This window comes from Diabrotica virgifera, chromosome 3 (assembly GCF_917563875.1).
Source record: "Diabrotica virgifera virgifera chromosome 3, PGI_DIABVI_V3a".
NCBI lineage: Eukaryota > Metazoa > Arthropoda > Insecta > Coleoptera > Chrysomelidae > Diabrotica > Diabrotica virgifera.
This window is the reverse complement of record NC_065445.1, coordinates 251,377,183-251,390,523: the sequence shown is the minus strand read 5'-3', so window position 1 is coordinate 251,390,523 and position 13,341 is coordinate 251,377,183. Positions and strand designations below refer to the sequence as shown.

General features: G+C 32.2%; 1 protein-coding gene across 2 annotated transcripts in view; it reads right to left on the bottom strand.

Annotated features, from left to right (window-relative positions):
* The window catches only part of LOC126881689 (cytochrome P450 4C1-like), a 71,052-nt gene extending 70,513 nt beyond the window's left edge, over positions 1-539 (bottom strand). The window contains exon 1 of one of the 2 annotated variants that reach the window (XM_050646098.1): positions 324-539. In XM_050646098.1, the coding sequence (XP_050502055.1) occupies positions 324-477 (154 nt within the window). In that variant the 5' untranslated portion in view covers positions 478-539. The remainder of the gene's footprint in view (positions 1-323) is intronic. The other variant, XM_050646097.1, reaches the window with a different exon arrangement.
* Between the last annotated feature and the right edge of the window lie 12,802 nt (positions 540-13,341).

The following is a 13,341-nucleotide window of genomic DNA, read 5'->3' as shown; positions in this document are numbered from 1 at the left end:
AATAAATTTTTTTCTATTATAGCGCCATCTATCGATAACTAGAATAATCACCGAACTAGAATAATTACCAAAGTAATCACCGACGTGCCTTTTTTCTGTCATATACAATTTAATGCGTTAGAAAGAAATCGAAAAACTGTGACGCACTGAAAAATGCTCATGAGAAAAAGCATACATAGCAAAAATGTAGTCCCATCACAGATTTGAAGAATCATGTTTTACTTTTGTGTAAGTTTTTTTACAAGAAAATAATTTTGGGAAAAATAATGTATTTTTTAAAAGAATGTTAAATGTTTTTAAAAAGCAAAAATTCTATTTTTTACCTTGTGTATGTAACTCATAAGTCGTTCCAAGCACTGGATAACTTTTAGGTCCAGGGATAACATCAACATACTGCCAAATATCTTGGTACCTTTGTCTTTTTTTTACATAAATATATATTATCAAAGGTATTAAAATCGCTATTAACAAAATCATGGTTTTCGCGCACTAATGCGGTGATGAACTACGAGTTAAAAATTTGCACTTGCACAATGACTTGTAGTTGGTTGAAATCTTAAACTGATAAACGTGTGGGCCGGATAGGCCCATTTGTGTATAAAAACCAAATACGACAACATTTGAATTTTCTAATAACCTTTTTTTGTGGAATATTAGTTGTTAAAATGTTAATTTGGAATTGAATTGAAAATTCTAAAAATTTTAAAACAAATTTTTTAATATTTCTCGTTTTTTACTATATTATTGTCTACGCTGAAAACAAAACCAAATAAAAAAAATATAAACAAACAATAAATAAGGAACGTACCTAAAATCATATTTACTAGAAATCACCAAGTAGAATTAATGTACGACGTAAAACACATGATATATTTATTATCGTCCATTTTTGGACATAAACCTCTCCCAACCCCTCACTTTTAAAAATTTTTTCTTTCTTCTTCAGGTGCCATCTCCGCTACGGAGGTTGGCAATTATCATAGCTATTTTAATTTTTGAGGCAGTAGCTCTAAATAGTTGTTTTAAGCTGCATCCAAACTATTCTCTCGGGTTCTTCAGCCATGCAATTCGTCTTATTCCGATGCTTCTTCTGCCATCTATATTTCCCTGCATTATGAGTTGCAGGATGCCCTACTTCTCTCCCTGCATCACATGTCCGAGATACTGTAGGTTTCTTTCCTTAATTGTAAGTTCAACTTCCTTCTCTTTATCTGTTCTTGTCGTCTCATTGTCTCTACATTTAACGTCCATGATTCCACTCCATAGTATAGTACACTGTAGACGTAACATTTTGTTAGGCGTACTTTAAGAACTAATGTTAAATATTTGCTACATATGACCTTTTTCATTTTCATAAAATAACAACGTGCTTTTTCGATTCTGACTTTGATTTCTGCAGTGTAGTCATTATTTTCTGTTATAAGTGTTCCTAGGTAAGTGTACTTTTTACTCTTTCGATCTGCTGGCCCTCTACTATCAAGATTTCGTTATTATTATGGTTGTTTTTACTAATTTTCATAAACTTCGTCTTGTTGATATTGAGAGAGAATCCGTACTCCCTATTACACCTCTTACATACTATTTTACTCATGAGTTTTTGCAGGTCTTGTAAACTATCGGCTATTATTACTGTATGATATGCATATCTGATGTTGTTAACTAAGACTCCATTTACTCTTATGCTGACTGTTTCATCTTCCAGAGTTTCTCGCATTACCTCTTCAGCATAAGAGTTAAATAATAGAGGTGATAGTATGCAGCCTTGCCTGACTCCTCTCTTTATTTCCATTTCTTCAGATGTTTCTATTTCTATTGCTTGCTGATTGTAACAGAGGTGCGTTATTAGTCTTACATCTCTTTCACCTAGGTTTTTAATTTTCAGAGTTTCCATGAGTCGATTGTTTTGTACTATATCAAATGCTTTATTGTAATCTATAAAACAGAGTTAAAGAGAACGGTTAACATCCAACAATCTCTGTGTCAACACGTTGAAAGAGAATAATGCCTCTCTGGTACCCATACCATTGCGGAACCCATATTGAGTGTCACTAATATCCAGCTCCAGTGTAGAGTGTATTCTGGCGTGGATAATTTTCAGCAGAATTTTCAAGGTATGTGATATTAAGCTTATGGTTCGGTAGTCACTGCATTATTTGGCATTCACTTTCTTTGGCAAACACACAAATGCTGATGTCAACATTTCTCTAGGGATGATTCCCGTAGTATAGATAGCTCGCTAGGTAATTCATCTGGACCAGCAGATTTATTGGTTTTCATAGAGTCTATTGCTTGACTAACCTCTGATTGCGTTATCTCGGGGCCCACATCTCCGGTTTGGCTTTCTACGGATGTACTAGCTCCTCTCTGGTCATGAAATAGTTCCTCGATGTACTCTTTACATCGTCGTAGTTTTCGTTCTGTCTCCATTATAATATTTCCATTTTGTCGAGCAATATATTTGAGGTTCTTCTATTTCCTACTCCGGCTAGTTCTTTGACTTTTTTATGTAGGTTGAAGTTGTCATATCTGTTTTGCAGTTCTTCTATTTCTTTACATTTTTCAGAGAAGTAGGTTTCTTTAGCCTCCATAATTTTTCTTCTTATTTGGTTTTGAAGCTGTTTATAGCGAGTCTTATTGATGGTTTTGTTTTTTCTTCTTTCATTCATCAACTCTAGAATTTTCTCTGTCATCCATTCTTCTTTCTTACATTTGGTTGTTGTAAGTACCTTCTTACTTGGATCTAACATAGAGGTTTTTAAGAATTGCCATTGCTGTTCAACGTTGCAATTATTTCCTGAGTTTCTGTGTAGATTTTTGCTTATTTCGTGTTTCAGATTTTCTTTTGTTTCTTCTGACTTTAGTTTCTGTATGTTAAGTTTATTGTTGTTGAGGCTTTTTTGAGTCTTTTTTAGTTGAAGTTGAAACCTAGCAGTAAGTAGACTGTGATCAGAAGATACGTCCGCTCCTGGATATGCCTTTGAGTGCCGTCAAATTGCAAAAATTTAAGAATCTTATTGAGAAATTACATAGAGTGTGGCAAAGCCAAATGAAATAAATTCATTATTTTGTGAATGAGCGATTTTGGAAATAAATCCCGAAACAGGAAATTAATTATGATTTTTTAGCATATACAGTATGCGGCAAAATAAACAGTACTGAAGTGAATATTAAAATGTTTATGATTATTTATACAGGGTGTCCCAAAAGTAGTGGAACGGTTGAATATTTCGCGAACTAAACATCGGATCGAAAAACTGAAAAATACGTGTTCAATCATTTTCAAAAATCTATCCAATGACACCAAACACCAACCCCCACTACACCCCCTGGAGGTGGGGTGGAGGGTAACTTTAAAATCTCAAATGGAAACCCCTAATTTTTCTTGCAGATTTGGATTCGTTACGTAAAAGTAAGCAACTTTTATTCAAGACATTTTTTCGAACTGTGGATAGATGGCGCTATAATTGAGAAAAACAATTTATCCTGATACCATAGGTAAATTATAGAAACGGTCTAATATCTCGAGAAATACACTTCCAAATGAGAATCCAAAAAAAAGGTTTTTAATACTTTTCGAAAACCTATCGAATAACACTAAACATGACCCTCCAACCCACCCCCTGGAGGTGGGGTGGGGGGTAACTTTAAAATCTTAAATTGCAACCCCCACTTTTTATTACAGATTCGGATTCGTCATAAAAAATTAAGCAACATTTATTCGAAACATTTTTTAGACTTGTTGATAGATGGCGCTTTAATTGGAAAAATACGATTTATTAGCGCCATCTATCAGCAATCTTAAAAAATGTTTCGAATAAATGTTGCTTAATTTTTCATGATGAATTCGAATCTGCAATAAAAAGTGGGGGTTGCTATTTAAGATTTTAAATTTACCCCCCACCCCGTCTCCAGGGGGTGGGTTGGAGGGTCATTTTTGGTGTTTATCGATAGGTTTTCGAAAAACATTAAAAACCTGTTTTTTGGTTTCTCATTTGGAAGTGTATTTCTCGAGATATTAGACCGTTTCTATAATTTACCTATGGTATCAGGATAAATCGTTCTTCCCAATTATAGCGCCATCTATCCACAGTTCGAAAAAATGTCTTGAATAAAAGTTGCTTACTTTTACGTAACGAATCCAAATCTGCAAGAAAAACTAGGGGTTTCAATTCGAGATTTTAAAGTTACCCCCCACCCCACCTCCAGGGGGTGTAGTGGGGATTGGTGTTTGGTGTCATTGGATAGACTTTTGAAAATAATTGAACATGTATTTTTCAGTTTTTCGATCCGATGTTTAGTTCTCGAAATATTCGACCGTTCCACTACTTTTGGGACACTCTATATATTTAGTATACATGATATAGCTTTGAAAACATTATTCACGACGACGTTCCCGATAAAACAGATGCTCAAGGTGCTGTCTAGCACGAAAAAACCTATAATTCTAGTCCACAATTCCGGAATGTCAGACTTTTGATTGGCCTGTCTCCGTCAGCATTCCCCATACGTGCGCATCAAGTAGCGTTAGGTCTGGTGAGTGAGATGGGTATAGAAAATCACTGTCACACAAAATAAGGCTTCTTCTTCTTCCTACTTTATAAATACGCTCAATGCCTGTTTTACATCGGTTTTTAGCCTCAATATTGACATTGTCTGACGATCTTTTCCTCGGTCGTCCCAATGATCTTCTTCCATTTGGCGATTTGTTTCTTGCTATGCGTACTATTATATTTTCTGTCATTCTTTCTATGTGTTGATTCCATTCTATTTTTCTTCTTTTGGTCCACATGTTTATTTCTTCTATACCACATCTTGCTCGTATTTTCTCACTTCATACTCTGTCTCTTGTAGTGTATTTTGTTATTTTTCGTAAACAGGCGCAAAATAATAAGGGTCGTGTGCTAGCTCATCTGAAAGGTTATTTAATTCTCTATTCAGTAATATAAACATTAAAATAATTGTTGAATGGGTTGCATGTGAGAGTTCATTTTAAATGAAGAAAAAGACAGACGTACTCTCAATCATTTAATTGTGTACTTCCGACGACCGGTTTCGCTCTCTATAGTTTGCAGAGCATCATCAGGTCAACGGTTACAAGTCACTAAATGATTCTGTTATAAGGAGCTATAACCTCATTATTCCATAATATGATGTTTCTGCTTAAGTTATGCCAACGGGATATGGTGGAAAAGACGGAGAATGTTACAAAGGTAAACAAGTTTATGGTATTTGGGATTTCTTGAGGGTGAAGAGATAGTTGTTGAGAGACAACCAACAAATCTGTGTCTATTCTTGTGTTTGTGAAGTAAAGTAATGGATGTCATATATACAATTTTTTAAAAATGTTTACTGTTTACAAAAATTTTTTGGAGGTTTTATTGGTTTTAAAGATTTATATTTTTAATTATTAAAAAATTTGTTTTTATTATTTTATTTATATTTATTAACAGAATTCTATTTATTAATGTGTGTGTTTGACAACGCAAACAAGATTGACAACGTTTGGATACAGACGGGTAGAATGTGTATTATGTATGTTAGATGTGGATGTGCAGCTGTAACCTAAATTGTTAAGGCTAGTACTACTTGATGTTCAAATGAAAGGAGTAGTGGTCGTGTAAGGGAAGACCAATCAGAAAGCTTAAAAACTTAAAAGTTGTAGCTAAAATATAAGTTAGCAGTCATATATTAAAACAGTAATAAATGTTAATTAATAGAAAACAATGTAGGTACCTCGAACTGAGATATTAATACTGAGATATAATTTTTTTTTTATTTATAAAAAATTCAAAGTAAAAAATGATTCTTGGACTAAAAACCAAGACAGTTAAAATAAATTAAATGAAGTGCTCCTAACTTAAACTTCCCACATTATTTGTTGTTTCGTCTTGTGTCCTATGTGTTTGTTTTAATTTAATGTGATGTGAATTCACTCACCTATTTAGTGACGAATTTTTAAAATACAATGTAGGTATACGCGCAAAAAACAATTTATTACTATTTCTTTTATCTCACTCAATAGTTTATTGATATTTGTTCACTGCTGGTATTAAAACATAGTCTCAATTTGCAACCAATTACTTACAACTGAATTTACTTCCTACCTTTCTTTCTATTCTTTTATTTTCTACTCTACTTCTCCACCCCTTTAACTTATATCTCAGTTCGAGGTACCTACATTGTTTTCTATTAATTAACATTTATTACTGTGTTAATATATGACTGCTAACTTATATTTTAGCTACAACTTTTTAAGTTTTTAAGCTTTCTGATTGGTCTTCCCTTACACGACCACTACTACTTTCATTTGAACATCAAGTAGTACTAGCCTTAACAATTTAGGTTACAGCTGCATATCCACATCTAACATACATAATACACATTCTACCCGTCTGTATCCAAACGTTGTCAATCTTGCATTAACACACACATTAATAAATAGAATTATGTTAATAAATATAAATAAAATAATAAAAACAAATTCTTTAATAAGTAAAAATATAAATCTTTAAAACCAATAAAACCTCCAAAAAATTTTTGTAAACAGTAAACATTTTTAAAAAATTGTATATATGACATCCACTACTTTACTTCACAAACACAAGAATAGACACAGATTTGTTGGTTGTCTCTCAACAACTATCTCTTCACCTTCAAAAAATCCCAAATACCATAAACTTGTTTACCCTTGTAACATTCTCCTTCTTTTCCACCATATCCCGTTGGCATAACTTAAGCAGAAACATCATGTTATGGAATAATGAGGTTATAGCTCCTTGTAACCGAATCATTTAGTGACTTGTAACCGTTGACCTGATGATGCTCTGCAACCTATAGAGAGCGAAACCGGTCGTCGGAAGTACACAATTAAATGATTGAGAGTACGTCTGTCTTTTTCTTCATGTAATTAACATAATTATTTATAGAGGGTGTCAAAAAATTTTTAAATTAAATTACTTGTCACAAATAGAAGAATGTGTGTACAAGCTGCCACTGACCTGTATCTTGGCAGTGGGAACTTGGCTTGGAAGACGACTTGCGAGTGTTAGGAGAGCGAAATTCGAAAATCAATGGGAGAGAAAGGAAGGAATAGAAGCTGAGTCTGGAACAGGCCAAGACCCACCATGGGTTGTAGAGCCAATGACGATGATGATAATCTAAGATGATGATCTGAAACTAAACATGCTATATGTACTTTTATTTTAGAACGATCGGGGTACGAAGGACAGTAAATAATAGACGGAGAGCTAGAACCAAAAAATCATCGTCATAAGTAATATGGATTTTATCCTGTGAAATGTGTCAATTGTATATTGACAATTATAACCCCTTTCAGGCTGACACCTCAGTGGATACAGGAAGTAGCAATAAGGGATGAAAGGGGAAAGCTATTGCAGTCATTAAAGGTTTTCACCTCCTTTTTTGTTAAACCTACATCGATTTGAATAAAAATTGGTGACTAATTAGAGCATACTTCAAGAAACAAAACTGATTTGGTGCCAACTTGCACTATTACCCTGGTGATGGATACCACCCCTTCTTGTGGGTGAAAACTATTTTATTAAAAATAACCCCACAGATCGATAGAGGGACAAATTTTAAGTAAAATTTGTTATATAATGTTATTAAAATAAATCAATACTTTTTGAGTTATTAAAGATCAAAAAATATTTGTCTATTTAAGAGCACATGCGTGAAGTTACGGATGATAAAAAGAACATATTAATTAATTTTATGTTAGTAGAATATTATTTTTATATTATTTCGATATTTAATTGAATTTTTTCTATCAATATAAACTGAATAAATATGTCCAGAAACTGGGGGTGTCCAATAATGGATACATTTGACGGGTCTACCTCAAAATCCCGACGGCCAAAATCCCGACAGCCACAATCCCGACGGTCAAAATCCCGACACGCCAGAATCCCGACAGGCCAAAATCCCGACAGGCCAGAATCCCGACAGTTCTTTTTAACATTATAATTACATTTATTTCTTGTTTTTTGAGGGAGGCACCGACATTTGACATATTCGAATATATTTTTGCTAAATTTATAATATCGAAATAATATAAAAATAATATTTTACTAATATACAATTAAATAATATGTTCTTTTTATTATCCGTAACTTCACGCATGTGCTCTTAAATAGAGAAATCTTTGATCTTTAATGACTTAAAAAGTATTAATTTATTTTAATAACATGATATAACAAATTTTACTTAAAATTTGTCCCACTGTCGATTTGTGGGGTTATTTTTAATAAAATAGTTTTACCCCTGAGAAGGGGTGGTATCCGCCCCCAGGGTAAAAGTACAAGTGGGCATTAAATCAGTTTTATTTTTTGAGGTATGCTCTAACTAGTCACCAATTTTCATGGAAATCGATGGAGGTTTAATAAAATAGGAGGTGAAAACCTTTAATGACTGCACTAACTTTCCCCTTTCATTCCTTATTGCTACTTCCTGTATCCACTGAGGTGTCAGCCTGAAAGGGGTTATAGTCCAGTCGGGTTAGACGAAAAACAGGCCTAACCTTGCATTAGGAGCTGCCCCAAATTTTATTTTTTTAGTCTTTAGGGAGGGTCAACATTAGTTCAAATTTAAAATCTCGACTGAATTCCACCGTTGCGTTAGCCGCCATCTTGATTTTAAACGAGAACCGTTTTTGCTCAATATCTCCGCAATTTTCAATTTTTTGACAAATAGTGTAGAAACTAAAATTGTTGAAAATGCGATTTTCTATAATTTCATTTATTATAATTATTCGAGTATGTCGATATTTTCCGAGTTATGAGGGGAAAATTGTGACAGTTGGAGCATAATTATTGTATTATTGAATTATCTCGTTTATTGTTAGTTTTACAACAAATATGTACCTATACAAAAATGAAGAGAATTAAATTCTACACAATTTTGATTTCTTTCATTTTCTTGCTAAAATTAATATTTAAGGTAGTACGTATGCGTTAATGGCACGAGCGTAAGACCGGATTGATTTTATAGCAAATGTTTTTGTTCAATATCTACGCTATTTTCAACTAAAATTGGTCAAAATATAATTTCCTACAATTTCTTTTTAACAATTTTTTTCATGCGGTTGAATTTTCCGAGTTACATGGGAAAATAGTAAAAAGTGGTGGGGGGAGCATAATTATTGAATTGAATTTTGTTTGCGAGCTGCCCCAAATTTTATAATTCTATCTTTTAGGAGAGATCAATAGTAGTGTAAATTTAAAATCTCGACTGAATTCCGCGGTTGCATTAGCCGCCATATTGATTTTAAATGAGAACTGTTGTTGCTTAATATCTCCGCCATTTTCAACTTTTCGACATAAATAGTGGGAAAGAAAATTGTTGGAAATGCAATTTCCTGCAATTTCTTTGGCACAATTTTTTTATACGATCAATATTCTCCGAGTTAAGGGGGACAATAATGGAAGCGGAGGGGAAGCATAATTATTGAATTGTCTCATTTATTATTAACTTTACGACATAATTGTACATAAACAAAAATAAAGAGAATTATATTTTATAAAATTTTTGAAACTTCCAATGAAACATCAACCAAACTAAGTATAATATAAAAGACATAAAAAGACATTATATGCATTAAGATTACTTAATTTTATTAACTAGCGGGTTTTATTGGTTGAATTTGTCTGTCGATATTTTAAGTTTTATGTCAGCTAAAATATCGTGATATTTCAACATTTTTTTTTAATTTTGGACCCTGTTGGGGGGGGGGGAATTTTTTCCATTTCCCCCCTTGTAGACCCGCCACTGGTTGTCTAGAAAAATTGTAGTAAATCGTAATTGCAACAATTTCAGTTCTTACACTTTTTGTCGAAAAGTTGAAAATGACGGAGATATTGAACAAGAACCATTGCTACAAAATCAATCAGGTCTTACGCTCGCACATTTACCACATACGTACTACCTTAAATATTGATTTTATTAAAAAAAAAATGAACGGCATCAAAATTGTACAAAATTTAATTCCCTTCATTTTTGTATTCGCGGTGTGCAAGTACTTGGAAGGGAAACGAGAAACGACCGTGCGCGAGTCGCGGAGAAATATTGCAACTATCTTAAATAATTCATATTGTCAATTGAAATTGTCAAATTGACGTATATTTCATACCTTCTGTCATTGAAGCATAAAAATTATATATTGCTCCACAATATCGATATGATATGCAATTATTATATAAAGGTAAATTTAATTAATTGTATTTTGCTTGCAGTACTGCATTTTAATAACTAATTTTATTTACTACATACAATTGTTTACGTTTGCATAACATAACCTGCATCTTATTTTTTCTTCTTATTATTTTTTTGGACTATGGCCTTGACAATTATCCAGTAACCAGGACTAATATAATTGGCTAATATAATTAAAAGTGCGAATAAAAGTACAGAGCGTAGAAATAGGGGTCGCTTTGCCGAACTTGCACGGTCCCAATAGGTATATATTTGTTGTAAAACTAATAATAAACGAGATAATTTAATAATTCAATAATTATGCTACAACTGTCACTATTTTCCCCTCATAACTCGGAAAATATCGACCGCACGAAAAAAATTATAATAAATTAAATTATAGAAAATCGCATTTTCAACAATTTCAGTTTCTACACTTTTTGTCAACAAATTGAAAATGGCGGAGATATTGAGCAAAAACGGTTCTCGTTTAAAATAAAGATGGCGGCTAACGGAACGGTGGAATTCAGTCGAGATTTTAAATTTATACTAATATTGACCCTCCCTAAAGATTAGAAAAGTAAAATTTGGGACAGCTCCAAATGCAAGGTCAAATGCTATCCCGACTAAGCTATTATAATTGTTAATATACAATTGACACATTTCACAGTAAAAACTACATATTACTTATGACGATGATTTTTCGGCTCTAGCTTTTAGACTATAAGTATTTCTAACTATTTGGTCGTTAGTACGGCACAGCGAAGTTAGAAACAGGAGCAAATTCACTTGCGAAAGGATCACTATTTACTTCTGTTTCTAACTTGGCTGTGTGGTAATGACGACCAAATAATCAGAAATGAATGTTTCAAAAAAGTTGTTCTCTAAAATACATACATACATGTATAATACTTTATTTATAGGTGTTATTCTCTTGGCACAAATTAATATTGCATTTAAATAATACGTCCCTGTCTGATCTCTGTTTCTTTATCTATTGTTTGGTTAATATTAAAAAATGTTAACTCAATCTTTCATAACCTTAACATTTTTAAAACTTGTTTTGCATTTATTTATAAATATTTAATTATTTACACTTTGATCATTCTTGTAGACTACTAGATTCTTGCGTTGTTTATTTGCTTGGCTATTAATTTAATAACACGTTAATTGTAACAACTGTCAGAAATGCTTATAAATTTTAAAGTTTTTAATAATAAGATAAAATAAGGTATTTGAATAATAAGGTATAAGGTATTTTTTACTATCCCATCCTGTCTCTGATTTTTAATGAACCTTGAACGTCTTAGTCTTTACTCTGATAAAATTATAATGGTAATCATACAGCCAGATAACGTAACCACGTGTTAATAATAGATACAGATTTGAAAAAAAAATAAAAAGTTGTTTTGATAATAATTCTAACTGATCTATATCATTTGTGATGCAGTGAAAATCAGGTTTTTAGCTATATCTATTTAGGGCATGAAATTAGAATATGTAGGAAAGGACAATCAAACTTGTGAGATCCAGCGTCGTATATACCCCAGGGAAATAAGGCAAAAATATACCATGTTCGAGACACTTGAGCAGCCAGGTTGCAAATGGGTTTTTTGGGTACTATATACCTAATACATTATAAATACAAAAATGCCCTTCACAGTTCGGACGAGAATTGTAGTTATTAACAAATAAGCGTCAAAAATGGCAGGATTTTCATTTAAATCGCTACAGGTAAAAGTAGGGTAATTAAATACATTGTATATAGTGTCCTTCTTTTAGTAGATGGGCAAAGGTTAAAAGTGGCAATTTTTAAATTTTAGTCCGATCCTTTGTTGCTTCAGAAATTTCACAATAAAATTAAAATTTCGAAAATAAAAAAAGTGCTATAACTTTTTCAAAAATGACCGTAAGACTTTCATATTGCACAAAAAGTTGAGTCAAATAATCCATATAATGCACAAAAAATTTTAAGACGATTCGTCAATTAGTTTAAAAATTACTCAATTTGTTTCTCCCAAAGAGTTTTTTTTTGCAATGTTCAGAAAATAATAATGATATAGCAATTCTGTGGAAACCGGGTGAAAGAAGAATAGTTACGTTTTCAACGCATTAAAAAAATCATTAAAAAAATCATTTTTATCATTCCAAAAACATTTTTCGAGAGTAGGGTCATTTTTGGCTTATAAACAATTTGAATAACTTTGTTAATATTGACTCTAGACTAAAACTACTTTGAGATTTAAAAAGCTGGTATTTTTGCACGAATTTTCAAAAAAAAAACATTTTCGCCTAGGTTAATCAGGATCAAAGTCAAAGTTAGCCACTTTTTTTTATTTAATTCACAGCTACTTTGTTTATAACAATTAAGCAACCTAACTAGCGCCATTTTGAAGTTAAAGGTATATAGTCTATGTGTAAAGTTTGACTAAACTTTAAACTTCAATAAAGTGGTTAATAAAGCTTTAAAAATTACGTCCTAACTAAATCGATTCGTGGTCGGTGGAAAGGAATAATTATTAAAATCCGTGCACTCAAAAAATGAAATTGATTCTTCAAACTTATGCTGCACTTAATATCTCCGGAACTTGTTGATGGATTTTGATCATAATTTTTATTAATTTGTGTGTACTCGTAATCTTGTAGAATACGTTATGTAGGGGGATTCCCCCTAACCTTACAAAATGTTACGGGGAATCAAAAAGGAATATCAAAAATAGATTACAAGCGATTCTAAGACCTACCGAATATACATATATATAATTTCATAACAATCGGTCAAGCGGTCTTGGAGAAGTATGGCAACTAACAGTGTGACAGGAGAATTTTATAGATGCAAATATATAGATGGCTATTAAAAAATAAGGGTTGGTGACAAAAGAGTGAAAATTAAGGGTTGTATGTATTTTTTAATTCTACAGCATATAAAATTAAGGTAGATAATTTTGTAAAAAAAAAATAAAAAACTATGTCAAGGGGGCAACCCCCTTTATAATTTATAGGCATGAAAATTATATTAGAACCTATTCTCAGTCCTACAGGATATACGTGTAAAATTTTACAAAAATCGGTCAAGCCGTTTCAGAGGAGTATGGTAACTAACACTGTTACATGAGAATTTTATGTATATAG